Raw genomic sequence first — 18,715 nt, 5'->3', positions numbered from 1 at the left:
ACACGTATTTAGTAGTGCGATGAATTTAGGGATTCCTAGTGCATTTATTATCCATGACGTATAACGAGTTTCTATTAATTTTTACTGTAGGTATCGCTATCACCTGCTAACATCACTTTTATATCCGCCAATCTCAGCAAAAATGTGATTCATTTGGGATAACCCCCATTCTTTACCCTAGCACCAGAGATTAGCCAATAGCCGTTCTGTACAGAAACGTACAAAACCCTTTTTGTCATTCGCCGACCAACCACGAATGTCGTTTCACAGATTATATCCCTTCGATTATGACGTAGCGTGGCTGTCCCCGCTTTGTACCTTAGCAGCAGAAATAAGCCAATCACGACGCGGACTACGCCCATTTGGTCAAGTTTGCTTATTTGACGGCCAATCGGAAACGTCGATGCACGGATTCTTTCTCCTCCTCCGTCTGTGACGCGTGTGTGTCGCAGGGCGGGGTTTCCATTTTCGCTGCGAGTTTCGGGGAACAAACATGGAGCCGGAGATGGAGGACAAAACCTTAGAGCTGATGGTGAGTACTAGGATACGCTTTGGAAAATAAGGTTCTGTCCTTCTTCGGTATTTTAGAGATTATACATCGATATGACCGTTTATCAGGGCGGCCATTTTGAAGATAACCCGCCTGCGAAGTGTGTAGGGATCGATTGAGTTAGCGGGGGAAGGAGGGGCGAGGAAGGAGAGAGAGAGAGAGAAATGGCTGGCTTGCCTGACAGAGAGGGCCCTACTTCTGGATCGCTGGTTCTTTGGCTCTCTTGCTCGTTTATTTGTCTTCTCCCGCTTGCCTTTCAGTTGATAGAACGGCCGCGGGGTTTGTAAACAAGGCAAATAATCGTTCACGTCAAAGGTTGAGGATATGTAGTGAACTATGTAGGGAGCGACGCTACCGCGGCATCGTGGTGAGTCGGAGTCTCAACGACTTTAGCCGGTGACTTGAGCTTTACTGCGGCGCCTCTGCGCCACTCAACCCAGCGTAAAATTGACACATAAAGGAAGGTTGTGTTTCATATACAGGTTCTATATTCTTAACAGTGACATTTAGTGTTCAAAAGTATAATTTCGTACGTAAGAAGACTCATTGTTTTAATAGTAGGGCATATTATAACTCGGGTTTAAAGCTGCGTAATAGGAAGTAACCGCTCGTGCTGTCAATTTAAGGTGACGTTTCCGAGCCAAAGATGATGACATAAAACAATTATTGTTAACTATTATAAGTACAACAAATTGATGCGTGTTTATTTATATTATTGTGGCCACTTTGCTTTTAAAATGTATAAATATTCACGGTTGAAAATCAACAACGACATCTAGCAGCTAGGTGGCTAACATTAACCATACAAATCATTAACGTTACCTCGCAAAAAAAAAAACGAATGGCTGTTTTTTCCTAATAAGAACTTAGTGCTTTGGTTTCTTAAAGTATAACTGTGTTTAACTGTACCAGACACCAACACTTTAAAATAAGACAAACCAAATAAAACTCATTCCTGAGGAAAACATTGTTCCTCTTATTGGTTTCACGTGCAGCATTTGGTCAGTTCTGTGTGTTTCGTTTATCTTTTCATTAACTATCATCAACATAGTTTTTAATTACATTTGGCAGTATATTATTATTATTATTATTATATAATTGATATATTTTTTATATAAATAAAACAGTACGTATATATTAAATGTAGTATTATTCGTTCAATAATGCATTCATAAGGTCTAAATAGATCAATATGGTGGTCAATACAATAACAGAATCACTTGTGAAGAATGGATTTGCTTCTTGTTGCCATGGTTACAGTAAAACGGGTAGGAGTGAATACTCTTTAATTTTGTCCATTTATGATGTAAAGCATAAGGATGATGGATAAATTCCTTTTGGTTGATAACAAACTATGTACATTTGTATATTTACTTTTCTCTTTTTGACCTGTACAGATGACTGCAAATGAAACCCTACATTGTCATTGCTGGAGTTGTATGTGTCATCAGCTTTGTTTAGTCCCAAAGGTGTATGTTTTAAGTTTACGGAATTTGACTGATATTCATAATAAGAATGGTGATTATGGATTAAACAAGTGCACAATGACTGCAAATGAAACCCTACATTGTCATTGTTTTAGTTGTATGTGTCATCAGCTTTATTTAGACCCGAACGCATATGTCTTAAGTTTGTACTAGAATTTGACTGATATTCATAATAAGAATTATGGATTAAAGCAGGTGCACGTGGATATTAAGAGCGGTGAGATGGATGACATTATCTCTGTTGTGGCTGCTTTGGGGTGTAAGCGTATCCACACCGTGGCCTTGGCTAGGGAACAGCTGTTATCAAACCCCTACACAACCTTCCTGATCCCCATCTATACCACACACTGATAAAGAATCTGTTTATGTGTTTACCATATACAGATCCTAGGCTCTTGGTCAGCTTGTCAGCAAACAGTGCTCCATGATCAAATGACATACGTGAGCATAAGAAACACGAATGGTTTTCTTACTTCAATAAATACCACTTGATCCATTTTCTATTGTGTCATTTTGTTTATTTTTTATTTAGTTGGATCATTTGATTAGTTTGATTGGTTTCGAGTGTATCGAAAGAAATAACCGTGCGATTTCTTTTGCAGAACACCTCTGTCATGGACTCGCAGACTGCAGATCGCTCCCAAAAGATCACAGCAGTGTTTAAGGTGAGGTGGACGAGACGTACCTTGGACATACACGTCAAAGTTTGTTAAAGTAATAGATTAAACAATAGTCAGCCATTGTCTGGCTTTTCCATGGACTACGGAGGACTTTTCGTGGTGAAAGACAATGACGCTTGATATATATACTGTGGGCTTATCTGTGTCATATTTCACAGCCCTTTATTATATAGTTTGTGAGATTAATTTCATTTTGTCCTTTTTTTAGATGTCAGGGGTAATAACTGTAGATGTAATTCGAGGCAATCAAACAAGTAGCATCAAACAGTAATGCTAGATCTTTTTTCTCAACTAGGGGTGTGACGGTTCACACTGTTAGGTTCATATTGCAGCTTAATGGTCATGGTTTCGGTATGGTTCGGTACTAGCAATGTTCAGATACACATTCTCTTGCCAAAAAAAAAAAAAAAATTAGTGACGACACTTTTCCCATCAGTTGTATTTGAATTATTATTTAACAAGCGAAAACAAAGTGCATTTCAAACTGCAATGCTTGTAACACAGAGCGTTCCATTTTACAATCCAAAATAATCTGCTGCCATGGAATTCGAAATGTCAAGATTGGAGTCTTTGTGGGTTGTTGTGAGTTTCTCAGTACGTTCCTAGTTTTGATGCGGATTTCATCACAGATCTCTGGTATAACTGCTGCTAAAGTACATATACAAAAAGTTGCTGTGCAAGAGTTTTAAACTGCATTGTCTATAACAGAAATGCTGCCAGATTTTTGGAACTAAAACATTTTGCTTATCTGCTAATATTATTGTAAAATATATGTGCCCGTCTGAATTAGCATTGTGTGGAGTGGCTGTTTAAATGGTTTCGGGATTACCTGTGCTTGAGTTTAGTTTTCTCATGCCCGGACTCGTCAAAAGTGTAACGTATTGTCGTACCCTGCGAAACTTACGCTGAGCAATGTCTACAGTTACAGTTTTTTCCCAATTTGATCATTGTTGCTGCATGCAGCCAGACAGTAAAATGATATGATGTTAACGTTTGTCATATGCAGTCTCATCAAGTGATCCCATAGGTTTGAAAAATGAGTACTCCATTAACTGGGGGGCGGGGCAATCAAATACGTATATGTCATGGTGAAAATGAAAATATTTTTTATAAAAAACACTCAAATAAAACTTAATTTTGAAGAAACTATGACAGAAAAATGAACACATACTAGATAATTAATTAATTTAATGTTCTTAACAGAAACCTCGAACAGGAAAAGCTGCTTGATGAAGTGGAACTAAAGGGTTAATAACACAAACTGATGCGCTTTCTTTACTGACATATATACTAGGGCTGGGCAAAAAAATCGATTTTTCGATTAATCGTTTCTTAAAACGTGGTCGATTAAAAATCGATTCTCTACATATTTAATTCTGCAAAAATTGAACGGAGGAATGGAAGCATTTTAGATTTCGCAAGCAAGACGTGTTGTGGCTTTTAATTTCTTTTTATTAATTACCCACTTGTAAACTGCTGTTCACTGTTCTTTTTTATTAATATAGTATGTATATTAAATCTATATTCATTGACTTGAATCGAGAATCGAGTATAAAAACCTACCTGAGAACCGGAATCGAAAATTTAATCGAGAATCGGAATCGAATCGGTTTGATAGCTTGTGAATCGAAATCGAATCGATCTGGAACATCTGAATCAATACCCAGCCCTAATATATACTGTACTTTACTGTACATATATCTGCACAAAATGTAAGACTTAAACTAAGTGGCTTTTACTTGACAGAAAGTTTAACTCCCGTTGTGTATGTGCACCATAACAGCGCACTTTTAAACACGTCCAGTCAAAGCACAAGCTTCATAACATTAAGCAACTTTTGCTATCATTTTAGCAATTAGCTGTGTCGTGTCGTCCACTCACCTGTTCTTAGTCAAGATGTAATGTTAATGCTCTTATGACTCTCTGGTACCTCTTGACATTTGATGTTTAAAGATGAGATAATACAAGGGAACTTGTGACGGCGCTGTACATTTATGTGCATATGACTGACTGTATTTTCGTCCTAACGAAGTGAATCCCAAAATCACGGCATCCTTAAACCATAGTGCAGGGATGGGCAACTTCAGTCCTGGAGGGCCGGTGTCCTGCAGAGTTTAGCTCCAACCATAATTAAACACACCTGAAGCAGCCAATTAAGGTCTTACTAGGCATACTAGAAACTTTAACGCACGTGTGCTGAGGCAAGTTGGAGCTAAACTCTGCAGGACACCGGCCCTCCAGGACCGAAGTTGCCCATCCCTGCCATAGTGCCTCAGTGATGTGAGGTGTGTTCGTTTCTTTATTTTTATCTGTTTGTTTTGAATCATGCATGGTAACGTTACTGATGTGATGTCATACGGCGGTCTGTGAAGCTCAACACAACATCAAACACGTGCAGCCAGTCTTCACTGCCACAGCCGCTTGTAACGCTAACCAAATATCCAAATGCCGCCGTAACCACAAATAAATAAATAAACCCAGAGGATCATCGTTTTCGTGATCGATCATCGATGCCACATTCGAGTACTCGTGCCAATCCCTAACTTTAACTGTGATGAATGTGAGACTCTGGCTTTCTGTATCTACAGTACAGTCATGAATGGCTCAGCGAAGCTTCACATTTATTATAAAAAACATTCATTATAGATGTGTTGATGAACCGCAAATTATATACGTACCGACCCGAAGGAGGTGAACTGCATGATTGGGATTTTTACTGAGAACTGTCCCACCCCTACTCTCAACTGACCTAACTTTTCTGTCCTATTTATGCAGTTACTTTTAACCAACTAACCTCCCCTGTTTACTACAGAGTAACCACATATAGGTTATTGAAACGTATGGACATGTTCTACTAAAATCTAAACGGTGTTTCTTTTAGTTTGTATTTAAAGATGTTTGTGAAATGCATTCTTTTGAAATGAATGCCTGTTGGTTATTATGTAATACTGTGACATTCCTACATTTTAAGTGTGGCTTAATCCTTTTTCAGACCCTTGAATGTACAACATCATTCTCCTGCTTTCATCCCCAAACAACTTGCAGCGTCTTATACCTTGTTCACACTTTCAGTCCAAATCCGATTTTGTTGCATGTCCGATTTGGCAAATTCACTGTCCAAATTGCGTATCAGATACGATCTGTGCGTCCTGTAGCGTTCTGTCATTTTCCGGATTTTCTCCACACTGTTTATATGGCAATGACCTCGCACTGACACGACAATCTGCCAATGTGTTTACGTTTTACGTGACGCAATGTGTTCGACCAGCCACAATAGACCACCTACTCTCCGCCTATTAATCTAATGTGATGTACCAAAAACAATGTTTTTCCATCGGACATTACTTCTAGCGCGAGCCCGCGGTAATTAGGCTTTTATTAACAAAACTAAACTGTCATTTTGTGAGTGTGTGAAAATTGCGCAGACTTATTTGATTAATTGCGCTGAAATATCCGAGAAAGCTTTTACATATTATGTACAAAACTCTGTTCAGCATGTTTACTTACAACGCAAGCATCAGACATAATATTTATTTGTGTCTATTTAAACCCCTCATTTCGCATTTAAACGAAAGCAGAGGGACTCGCCCACAGACCAACCCTTTGGACAGAAGCGGTCGGAAGTGGACAAAAGAGATACCTGGTGTAATTGTGAATTGGCCACTTGTAATTCGATCGACCAAAACGTTTCTTAATACCAGTTATAAACAACCCCATAGTTTGTGAGCCACAAACTGCATGTAGAGCACCTGCCGTTATGCACTCGGCTAAACAAAGATGCCTGCCAACAAACGCTACGTTAGTTTTCATGCTTTTTGCATTTGATCTGTTCTTCAATTCTTTCCAGGACAGATGGACATTTTTTTTTTTGTCTTACCATGCCTAACATATCTATTTATTTGTTTTTCTCATACAATCCTCCCAGTCTACCTATCTCTGTCCTCAGGTGAATGGACCGCTGACGGGCTCCAGGAAGCGGCCGTCGGAGGGAAATTACGAGAAGGAAAAGGACGTGTGCATTCAGCTTTTCGATCAGTGGTCTGAGACCGACCAGGTGGAGTTTGTGGAACACCTGATCTCACGCATGTGCCATTACCAACACGGCCACATAAACTCCTACCTCAAACCCATGCTCCAAAGGGACTTCATCACAGCACTACCAGGTAACGCATACATGCAGTCTAAGGGGCTAATCACACCAAACACGCGTTTTAAATGCTTGGAAATGCAAGGCGCGCCGAACTGCCTTTTTTGGTCACTTTTTAAAAAGAGCAATGCGGTGCGGCTTTTTGAATTGCTAGGCAACCACCGAGTCAGCTGTCTTGTCAATCAAATATTAAAGCGTGTGCGCTTTTTTTTTTTGCTCTTATCTGCCATATTAGCAGAAACTTTAAAAAGAGGACACTTGCTCTGACTTTGTTTGAAGGTGAGAGGTGCACAAACACACAGGAGAGACAGGAGTGAGTGGAGTCCGCTGTAACCACAATGAAAGGCCCGCCTCTCCCCTCATTCGATTGGACAATGAAAAGACGCGAATGACGTTGGTTGATTTTCCGCTCTCAGCACTCCTTCAAAACCGCGTGCTGTTGCCGGCAGCATAAACAGCGCGCATAACGCTCTCTGCCCATAGAAAATCATAAAAAAGGCAACTGCCATAAGCGTGTTTGGTGTGATCAGCCCCTAATTCTGTTTTATGGGCCGTACAGCTCTACATGTTGGTAGCAAAATCTTATTTTGTCTTCCAGCTCAGGGTCTGGATCACATAGCGGAGAACATCTTGTCCTTTCTGGATGCACGCTCGCTGTGTTCGGCCGAGCTGGTGTGCAAGGAATGGCAGCGTGTGATTTCTGAAGGCATGTTGTGGAAGAAGCTGATCGAGCGTATGGTTCGGACAGACCCGCTGTGGAAGGGCCTTTCAGAGAGACACCAGTGGTGAGTCACTCGTGTTTACATCACGGGAACCCCTTCATTTATGCATGGGGGTTTAACAGCAAACTCCTCATTATCTCTGCACAGTGTTATTCTCTGGCAGACAGACACTGTAAACCTGTCTGCGACATTTAAAAGTTGGTTTTGAATGTAATAATACCTCAAGCAGATGTTTGTTTGCAATGGTTAATCAGGTTATTTATTTGTTTCCTTCACAGGGAAAAATATTTGTTTAAGAATCGAACGCCAGAAGTTCCTCCCAACTCGTACTATCGCTCTCTTTATCCGAAAATTATTCAGGACATTGAGGTGGGCACAATGTGTCTTTCTTTTACCAATTCACACTGTTATGAGAAAATCAGGATGTCAAATCTCATATTTTATATTTATGAGCCTTTTTTATATCAGTGATTATTCTTTGCCATGAAAATCTAGCATCTATCAAACTCATTTTTAACAATGTGATACCCTTTAGCATTCATGCCACACATAATCCAATGGTTATAAGCTAAAGAAGTTAGTAACATTTGTTAACTTTACCAAGCAAGATCAATGGCATCCGCTTTGTGTTTTTATAGCTGCTCCTGAATAATGGGAGAGTTCAGTCATCAGCTATTTTAATGTTTTAATTTTTAATGCAGTAATAAAATGCTAAGCTCCCTGTTAATGTTAATGATCACTTAAGCATTCATCTTCAATGAAAAATAATTTACAGCTTGTTACTAAATTGATGTGCAAGCTAAATGGTCATCATTTGCTCTCCACTGTCGTTCTCAGACCATCGAGGCGAACTGGAGATGTGGACGGCACAACTTGCAGAGGATCCAGTGCAGGTCGGAGAACAGCAAGGGAGTTTATTGTCTGCAGTACGACGATGAGAAGATCATCAGCGGCCTGCGAGATAACTCAATCAAGGTGTGACAGTGCTCTGTGGTTTTCTTATGAATCTGGTGCGAGGCTAGTGACTCGATTTAGGCCGTCACCGGTGGAAACCACACAATCTGATTCCACCTTACACTTGTGATGTTTTTCCATGCTGTTCAAGTGGTAGACCACACGTGACGTTAAGCGCTTGTAATCATAAAATGTTTATCCTGGTACTTTTTTTTGGTACCTAAATTGTTGTATTAGAGCAGTGGTTCTCAAACTTGAGATGGTGCCAGGTTGGATCAAATTTTTTTTGACAATTTGTAAAGTACATACATTTATCATAAATTCAAAAGGCTACAAACCAACATCACCACATTGTATCATTTAATATGTTTTGTTTAATTCAGATTTGGTTTGAGATGGGGGCGTGCCCCAAATGTTTTAGAACAACTGTATTAGAGTAACACGGCAATTTACCCACAAAGGGTTTCAGATTCTAAATTTAAGATGAAGTGATGCATTTGAAGTTCTGTAAACCGAAACGACCACATGGTGTGAGTTTTGGCTTTACAGACTTTAAATCTTTCACTAATGCAATAATACTGAAACTCTTGAGAGGAAATGAAATGGTATGAAGCGGTGTAGCTGATTTGTTTTGTTCAATGTCATTGTCACCTTGCAGGAGAGATTTTCATCATGCATTTCTTTTTATTAGCAGTCACACGGATGTATGTTGGTGATTTTATCTGTATAGCAGCGATAGCCAGTTTTGTTTTTATTTGCAGCGTCTGCTAAGACAAGTTTCACGTATACTTTGGCTTAGGGGTTATTAAGCTATAAATTTTTGTCCTTATTAAAGGGATAGTTTACCCAAAAATGAAAATAATGTTATTAATGACTCACCTTCATGTCGTTCCAAACTTGTAAGACCTCCGTTCATCTTCAGAACACAGTTTATGATCTTTTAGATTTAGTCCGAGAGATCGTTGACCCTTCATTGGAAAGCTAGTAACAGTATACGGTCCATGTCCAGAAAGGTAATAAAACATCATCAAAGTTGTCCATGTGACATCAGTGGGTCAGTTAGAATGTGTTGAAGCGTTGAAAATACATTTTGATCCAAAAATAACAAAATTACAACTTTATTCAGCATTTTCTTCTCTTCCGTATTTGTAAAGCGCAAGCGTCATCCGCAACACTGCGGTCATATTACTGTAGTCTCGCTCATTACAACAGTACATAGATTTTCAATGAAGGGTCAGCTAGGGTGACCATACGTGCCATTCTTCACGGACGCGTCATGTCCAGGATTTCGGTGCGTCTTCCGGAAGTCGTATTTGTTGACCGCATACGCCATTCCGTTAAAAACATAAGATATACAATCGTAGTTTCATTCTTACCTTAAAATGTAACTGTTGCATTTCTGTAATAATAATAATAATAATCCTCTATGAAGTATGCGGTCGACAAATACGACTTCCGAAAGACGAACACAAAATCCTGGACGGGATGCGTCCGGGAAGAATGGCACGTATGGTCACCCTAGGGTCGGCAAGCTCTACGGACTAAATATAAAACATCTTAAATTGTGTTCTGAAGATGAACGGAGGTCTTACGAGGAACAACATAAGGGTGAGTCATTAATGACATTTCATTTTTGGGTGAACAATCCCTTTAACCAGTGATTGACTATCGGTATAACCATGCATTCCTGCTACAAATATTACAAAGTCATGGTTCTGAAATAGGAAGTACTGTAAATTTGCTTATGCATTCATACTGAATCTGCATGCTTGCAAATTAAGAGGCTCATCATGATGTTCTGCACAGACCTTACATTTTAGGGATGTCCCGATCCGAAAATTCCAATATGCCCAGCATGCACATAATCGGAGCGTACATGATGATTTAGGTGCATGAATTCTGAAAAGATCCGGTCAAGCGTATAATTCCCAAAATAACCATCTGCACACTAAAGCCTTTTTACTGTAACCCTTTTGCGCAATAAAGGAAAATATATTTAGCATACTTATTTGATTAAACGTACCTATAATATGTTGTCTTAAACACTGCCATGATTAATAATTACCAATGTTTTTGTAACTTGTTAATCAGTCAATGGATTTTACCGATACCTCGAATTTTTGATATTGTAATTGTATCGGAAATGGAAAAAGTGGTATCGGGACATTCCTAGTTCACTTATTTTGGTCGTAAGGATGGATAACAATTAATCACGATTAATCTATAGCAGAATAAAAGTTTTTGTTTACGTGTGTGTGTGTGTGTGTGTGTGTGTGTGTGTGTGTGTGTGTGTAAGCTGTGTATAATAAATTAAATAAATAAATAAAAAATATTTATAAATATGCACACACATAATATAAATTATATGTATACATGCATGTGTGTGCATTTATTTATACAAAGTTACTATACACAGTTCACACGCATATATGATGTAAACAAAACTTTTATTCTGCTACAGATTAATCGCGATTAATCGTTATGCATCATGTAACTTTTAGAAAGATCTCTTGACATAATGCATACGTAACTGTATTGTTAGTCATGTATGAATACCTTACATAATGAACTGTCTTGTTTTTTTTAGCTTGGAATAAGCCGTTTTTATCTACATACACTGTTGGTCGCCTTACATGGAAGTCGCTGTTATGTTTGTTCAGTAGCCCTAAACTGATAAACCGCTATATTGAGCATTTTGTCACTACATTGTCTCAGAAGATGACGTGTTTGTCCTGTGGCAGCTATCTTAGCTTCTCTATGCGTTTCCAAATGTGTGGGTGTGCTGTGAATGGAGCTGTTTTATGCAATTCACAATCTCACCACTAGATGCCACTAACATCTACACACAACACAATTGACAAGGTGTCGTTTAAAGTCGCCATGAAACGGTAGTAGCGATTGCCTTATTTTCCCCGTGGTGACGTATATCCGAATGAAACGGCTTTTGAGATGAAATAAGGCAGTGCTGGATTTGAATTTGTCCATCGAGATCTGATTGGATCGTTTGAAGTTGGGTCGTGTTGCTAATTGCTAATCACTGCGATCTTCTCCCGGACCCCGCCCACCTGCCATACTTTTCACCGGAAGTGAAGAGAGATCGTTTTGAGGAGGGGAGGAGATTTGCATTTTTGATTAAAGATTATGAGCACACACGAATTTTTAAAAAATAATGAAGCTCACAGATAAGTCATTTGTTAATAATACCACACTATTAAAAATACATATATAGTTTTTCATTTCAATTTCATTGCGACTTTAAGGCCCCTATTATACATTTTCCTATGCTTGCTTCCATTTCAAAAATCAGTGTGGGAACAGTAAAAAATCATAATCTTATATCATTCTCCTGTTTTGTACATCAACCCAGAAGTGATAGGTCTAGTATTCCTGTTTATGTAGGGCTCATATGAAATCTCTTTGTTGCTGTTGTGAAAAGATGTCATGTGTTGTTTGCATTCAGATATGGGATAAACAGAGTTTGGAGTGCCTGAAGATCCTGACGGGGCACACGGGATCCGTGCTGTGTTTGCAATACGATGAGAGAGTCATTGTTACCGGTTCCTCTGATTCCACTGTCAGGTCAGATTTCTATCAAATACTTGCTTTCTATAAGTCCTCTGTTCTCTTGTCCGTGTTCCCCCCGCCCCCTTTCGATGAATTCAGCTCTGACTCGCCTTTCTGTCTCTTTTTTGCAGAGTGTGGGACGTAAACTCGGGGGAGGTTCTGAACACGCTGATCCATCACAACGAGGCCGTGCTACACCTGCGGTTCTGTAACGGGCTTATGGTGACCTGCTCGAAGGATCGTTCGATCGCCGTGTGGGACATGGCTTCTCCCACGGACATAAGCCTTCGCCGCGTCCTCGTCGGCCACCGAGCCGCAGTCAACGTTGTCGATTTTGATGACAAGTACATTGTGTCTGCTTCGGGGGATCGAACCATAAAGGTTTTTGTCTATCAATCTGCATATATATATATATATATATATATATAAAAAAAATTTTTTGTCAAGTTGCTGAAATTTTAGGGTGGGTGTCGATGGTCAAGTAGCCACACTGCAGCTTAAACTGCTCATTGAAACCGGACAATTTAGTGTCACAAGCAATACAAACTCAAATCTTGGTTTCAACCTGGTACTGTGTAAATGTTACTTGTATCACTACCTTGACACTAGGAAATTAAAGTTAGTTATTCAGATGATCAGCCAGTTGTCTGCTTTATTAGCTAGAACAAACGGCCTGATCAAGGTTCATATTTTGGTACCTGATTAACCTGTGCAATGCCAGAAGCATCCAGAAGAGGGCAGTAGTCCACCAACAGCTGAATTTACTCTAGACTGCATTTGTTAAGGATCGCCGTCCCCTGCTCTCGTTTGCCCTTGGTTTTTGCGGCCTCTCTCTTCCAGATGCTGGATTTGTGGGCAGTCAGGATTCCAGGAACAGACAGCCCCAATCCAACCCACCCATCACCCTGGGAGATGTGCCAAGTCATTTTGCAGACCCCACCCTCTTAAAACATTCCCCAAATAATGAGACAGGGCAGTACGACTGGTGTGTGTGTGTGTAGAGGTGTTTTTACATAAGGACGCATATTCACACACTGCTTTAATTTCAAGTGCTTTACCAATTACGCTTGCAGATTCACTAGGGATTAAGATGGTTTCCTGTAAATAAGTATGTTTACCTATTTAATCCCACTGATTTGTTGTGTCCTATAAATGTGTGTTTGTTTTCTGTAGGTGTGGAGTACGAGCACCTGCGAGTTTGTTCGGACGTTGAATGGTCACAAGCGAGGAATCGCCTGCCTGCAGTATAGGGACAGACTGGTGGTCAGTGGTTCGTCAGACAACACCATCAGGTGTGTATGAATACACAGAAGCTAAACAAAAGATGGTGTTAATAGTCTTTGGTCTGACATCAAAAACATGACATTATTTTCTATCTAGATTGTGGGATATTGAGTGTGGAGCGTGTTTGCGAGTTTTGGAAGGGCACGAGGAGCTCGTTCGCTGCATTCGCTTCGATAACAAGCGGATCGTAAGCGGAGCATATGACGGGTACGTTTAAGTCAGACACCACTTCCCCAGCACCCACTGTGGTTATTGATACTTTAACTTTAAAATAAACCTATAAGCAAATGGTTCTTGCACTCACTGCTGTGCAGTTTAGGATTAAATCTGAGCTATTATGACTAGTAAATTTAATGTCTATTCTCATCTTTAATTGTGAATTTGTATTCGTTGTGCTTTTTGCCATAATCTAACTTAATACTTGAGCGGTGCACAATACCCTTATATCTAAGGGAGCAGTCACATTTAATCCAACAATTGAATCAGATTATCTGTAGATTATGTATAAAGACTGCTTTACAACAGAAGAGCTGTATAGAGAGTGGGATTTTGGTTTATGGTGGTTATGTTTTGTAATGTGTTGTTTTTGTGTGGGCAGTAAAATTAAAGTATGGGACCTGCAGGCTGCTCTTGATCCACGAGCCCCGGCCAGCACTCTCTGTCTGCGTACACTTGTGGTGAGTTCTCAAATCAACAATTTAGTATGACATGAAATGCCCCAATTGCTTTCAAAAGTTTTTTATTATTTTCACTTTACAAGCTAGGGATGTAACGATAACAGGTTTCACTGTAAAATATGGTAAAAAATCTGAAATTTGAATTATAATGTAACTGTAAAACGTTTCCCATACATTCATAGGGCCCACAACAAAATCAAAACTTGCGCTTTTCACTAACTTTCTCACACATGACGGATCCTGCACACACACCCGTTGCGTTAGTCGCTGCACTCCACTGTGACTTTGCGTGCAGCGTTTGCTCTCGTCCACTTGTGATCCAATCTTAAATGGCACCAATGGTCCAATTCCTGATTTAATGTTTCCTTTGGTGTGAATTAGTACATGTTAACGATATGCAAAAGGTACAAACCCCAAAGTAAACGATGACGTGAATTATCGTATCCAACGTAAATCTCTTTTCTTGGACTACAACAAACACACGGATTGTAGGCAGCAGTCTACTTCCTGGGATTGATGATGTAGTAAAGACCGACATTATCATAATTCCTCCCGCTTCTGACTCACAGGTTAACTTCTGTTAGCATTGCATTGTGCGCAAATCTGTCAAACATGGTAAAGAGCGCCACATTTCTGGCTGACGTCAGATGTATTTAGACCAATCACAATGTACAGATTAGCTGGCCAATCAGGGACGTTACAGGAAGAGTGGCAGGTGCATCATGAAAATGTAGCTTTTGTAAAAAAAAATTGTAGTTAACTGTAATTATTGATATTATTGAATGACGCAACATATGCCTATTCATTCACATCTCTCCTAATTTATTTGTGATCATCCATTAGAATCTATGGTCCAAATTTGTGCATACTTAAAAATATTAACATAGACTATTAGGTTTACTTTACATTTCTTTAGAAAAAAATAATTCCCATTAATTTCCCATTTTATGTTTCTTCTGGGACTGCTGGCATTTTAATTTTGTCCGGTCTCATCATAATGCCAGATATTACGCAGCTTAAGTGCATGGGTTCTTTGTTTACAAGGTTAACCTTGAAAACCACTGTTTACTGTCAGAGGGTGAATCTGCACTTTTATTCAGTGCTGTTTTTGACTTGCTGACATAACCAAGATAATACTGATAACCGTGATCATTTTGGCCACTATAATTGTTAAAATTTCTTACCGTTACATCTCTACTGCAGACAAAAGCCTTAGTTAACTTATTTTTGACAATATATAGACCCTTTTAATGATTACATCACTGTGCTAGCTGGAGCCAAATCAAAAGTTAAACTGGATCAGTATAGAGTCTGCTACACAAGAACTGAAATATCATCTTGTTGTGATAGTAAAGACTCCAATTTGCAATTTTGTTGCATACACGTCGCCACTGGCGGGATAAAAACGATGACGGCGGTGGTTAAACTTCGTGAAAGCAGCAGACTGGACAAAAATGATAATCAAACATACTCTTGTTCACTGCGCACACTTCACATTATGTATTTGGGTGATTCTCATGGAATTCAGATTCTCAGGAAATTCAGCATCAGAATTTTTAAAAAGCCCTTGAAGCCAATGTTTTTTTTTTGCACATATAAGATTAATGTCTGAACTTACTAAAATCATAATTTTTAGAGGATTTAAAAAATATTTCCTGTAGAATTATTTACTTTTTTTTAGATTATCATTATCAAAAATTATCATTACCGCAACATGATATTACATTAAATATATGCATTTGCAAACTCATGTTTCGGTAATGAGAATTAAAAAGTTGTCTCGGTACTATTACAAACAAAATTTCAACTTATCTGGAGAGAAAAAATTAGAACTGCTTACCTGGTAGCCATCTTGAGTGTCACAGTCAATTATGTCCCTTACAACACATTTTTTTAAATGTTAGTTCCTTGAGGGCTTAAACAATGATTGAAAATTGTTGCGGAGGATGAGAAAATTGGTCTTGGACACATTTATATTCCTTATTATGGTCTCTACATTTACCAATGATCACCAAATACCACATACATTTTTTTACTCTAAGTGTTTATAGCATAACATGCACTGAAGCTTTTTATTTTTTAGATTTTTAAATTATGAATTTTCCATGTCAAAGAACCCAAATCCAGTCATGGACATGTTGCGGTAATGAAACAATTTTACCTTAAATGTGGAAAAAAACAACAAAATTGGTTTGTATGATGTCATTTAAAATTATAGTACATGAAGAGATGTTTGTAACTGTATGCTTCTTATTTTGATGGCATGTACTTTTTTATCAATGTTTTATGACACCTCATAAGTCTAATTTCGCGAGAATCACCCATTTGCCTGAGTAAGGTCAATGATTAAATCAAACTTTGATGCTCCTAATTTCATACTTAGATTATCGATCTCAGACGGTCACAAACTATTAACCTTTTGACAAAAGGCTCTAATAATTACTAGCCACTGAGGTTTGTAACCACTGTTACAAATGCCACAAAATATGCCAATATCAGATGTTAACATATATTCAAATCTAGTATATAGCATAAAGTAACAGTCATACTACATTTTGATGTCTAATGTTATCCTCTGTTGCTTGCCTTACCACTCACACTACACCTACCAGTCTCTAAGCTGTTATTCAGCCCCACATTATGTGAGTCACACATTTATATCGTGCCAGATTGACAGATTTGCATCATCATCCGGTCTGTGATTGATATTGATGGCTCTATTATTATTATGATTTTAAGGATCAATCTCAATAACAGTTTCTGTTGGTTCCTGTGTATCTCCTTATAGGAACATTCTGGCCGAGTGTTCCGACTTCAGTTTGACGAGTTCCAGATCATCAGCAGTTCCCACGATGACACTATCCTTATCTGGGACTTCCTCAATGTGTCGACCAACGGACAGTCGGAAGGACGGTCGCCGTCCCGCACGTATACTTACATATCCAGATAGCAGGTAATCTGTGCTAGCATAGACTTTATTGACACATGCATGTAATTTCAGGTTTTTCGTGACCGTGGGAAGTTTTAAGAAAATTTGCTTTCCAGACCTGGAAAAAAGTACACTTTTTAATAGGCTTATTCTTTTTAGCTTTGTTCTGCTTTAAATTACAATTTCATTGGCTAGATATTGTTCTTAAGTAAGTACTTAAACTTCCATGGAATCTGTTCATCGGTATTATTGGATACATTTGTACTCGTATTTAAATCTATTAATTTTAATGATGTGCAGTTTGGTACAAACTCTAAATTGCATTCATGTGATCTGTATTGCAGGGAAGCCCTGGTGGCGTGCGGCGTGTGTGTGAGTGTGTGTGGGGACTGTTCGGGTGACCCAGTCTCTGTGGAAGTGTGCCAGGATCAAAGGTCGAGGAACGCCACCATCACCCCTCCCCTTTACCCTCCTTTCTCCATCTACCCATTTGATTTCTCCCCTCATCTGTCATTTTGAGGGCCGCCCCAACACACAAACTGAATCGGTTCTCTTTCTCCCTCTCTGCGGAGGAGGGGAAAAGATGGAGGGAGCGACTGCCATCAAGCAGAGCTCGTGAAGGTGGGCGTGGAGCCCCGTCCCCACGTACAGAGTGACGGCTGCCCCAGCTCCGCCCACTGGGCAAACGAACTCTGTATCTCTTTTGTTTTCGTTCATTTTCATTGATGGATTAAAGAAGAAAAAACTAAAGTGAGAAGGCCTCGTCCTTCCCAGAACACTGTTCTGCATGAATGAGCAAGCAATGGGACGTAACGCGTGCTGGTCAACCTTCGGTTTCTGTCTTACGGATTTTTTTATGCTTTTCCTTTATTTTTTAAATTTGGGAAATTGACTTAATTTTTTTGCTTTTCTTGTGAAATCGTATGAATTATTGTAGTTATTTGACTCTTCTCCTGATATGTCCCTCCATTTCTCTGTTGTCGTCTTTCTCCTCTCTCCGTCTCGTTTCCGTCTCCGTCTGCTCGTCTAGGTTCTGAATGACCCATAACTGATCTGAATTTAGTTGTAAGCAGAATTGTCTCGTCTAAAATGGTGTTGTATATTGAAAAGATTTTTTAAAGAAAAAAACATTATTAATAAGAATAAAGTAATTGACTGTGGAGGAGTGTTGAACCTTGCACAAGCACATTGAGTTTTTGCGATTGTGTGTATGCATGATTTGCCTGTTTGAGATAAAGTCTTTCCGGCAAGGCCAGATTTCATTAACCTGCCATAATCGCTGCCAAAATCCTTCACAAGCACCACTGCGAGGGTGCAGGGCCGCTGTTCAAATATTTAAGTTTACCTCCTGCTCAGAAAATGTGGAAATTGGCAGCGCTTTAATTTTCTTATAGCAACAGGCACAATATGAATCCAATTTGGTAGAGCGTTCCAATGCTTCATACTTAAAGCAATGTCTAAATGTCAAATCGTTAGTCGTCAGTAATAAAATCCGAAGAACTCATAAAGTTTATCTTGATCACTGCCGAGAATTCCGTACTGTGTGAAATGCAGAATGGAATTCCATGGATTCCGTCATTAGTATGAATGATTGCAGGCTCACACCAGGAGCTGTCGGGAAGTGAGATGTAATGGTGTATGTGTGAGAAGGATGGATACTTTATAAAGAAGGAGGATCAAAGTAAGTCTGCAGACAGGGGGAGAGCGAAATACAGACAGCT

At 39.2% G+C, this 18,715-nt stretch overlaps 1 protein-coding gene across 7 annotated transcripts; it reads left to right on the top strand.

Moving 5' to 3' along the window:
- The first annotated feature begins 433 nt into the window (after positions 1-433).
- On the top strand, positions 434-18,154 carry fbxw11b (F-box and WD repeat domain containing 11b). 7 transcript variants are annotated; one of them, XM_073816049.1, is made up of 15 exons: positions 1,765-1,818; positions 1,948-2,019; positions 2,422-2,478; positions 2,640-2,702; positions 6,664-6,880; positions 7,463-7,649; positions 7,865-7,955; positions 8,424-8,561; positions 12,001-12,119; positions 12,236-12,485; positions 13,278-13,396; positions 13,485-13,595; positions 13,987-14,065; positions 16,854-17,018; positions 17,339-18,154. In XM_073816049.1, exons 1-14 carry the CDS (start codon positions 1,780-1,782, stop codon positions 17,013-17,015), a joined length of 1,704 nt encoding a protein of 567 aa, XP_073672150.1. In that variant the 5' UTR covers positions 1,765-1,779; the 3' UTR covers positions 17,016-17,018; positions 17,339-18,154. The 7 variants fall into 7 exon arrangements, with proteins under 7 accessions (XP_065146616.1, XP_065146615.1, XP_065146617.1 ...); XM_073816048.1 differs by having other exon boundaries at positions 6,643-6,880; XM_065290544.1 differs by lacking the exons at positions 1,765-1,818; positions 1,948-2,019 and adding an exon at positions 434-532.
- Positions 18,155-18,715: the final 561 nt, after the last annotated feature.

This window comes from Paramisgurnus dabryanus, chromosome 10, assembly GCF_030506205.2.
Source record: "Paramisgurnus dabryanus chromosome 10, PD_genome_1.1, whole genome shotgun sequence".
Lineage (NCBI taxonomy): Eukaryota > Metazoa > Chordata > Actinopteri > Cypriniformes > Cobitidae > Paramisgurnus > Paramisgurnus dabryanus.
Note: the sequence above shows the minus strand (reverse complement) of the source record. Positions and strands in the feature narration are given on the sequence as shown.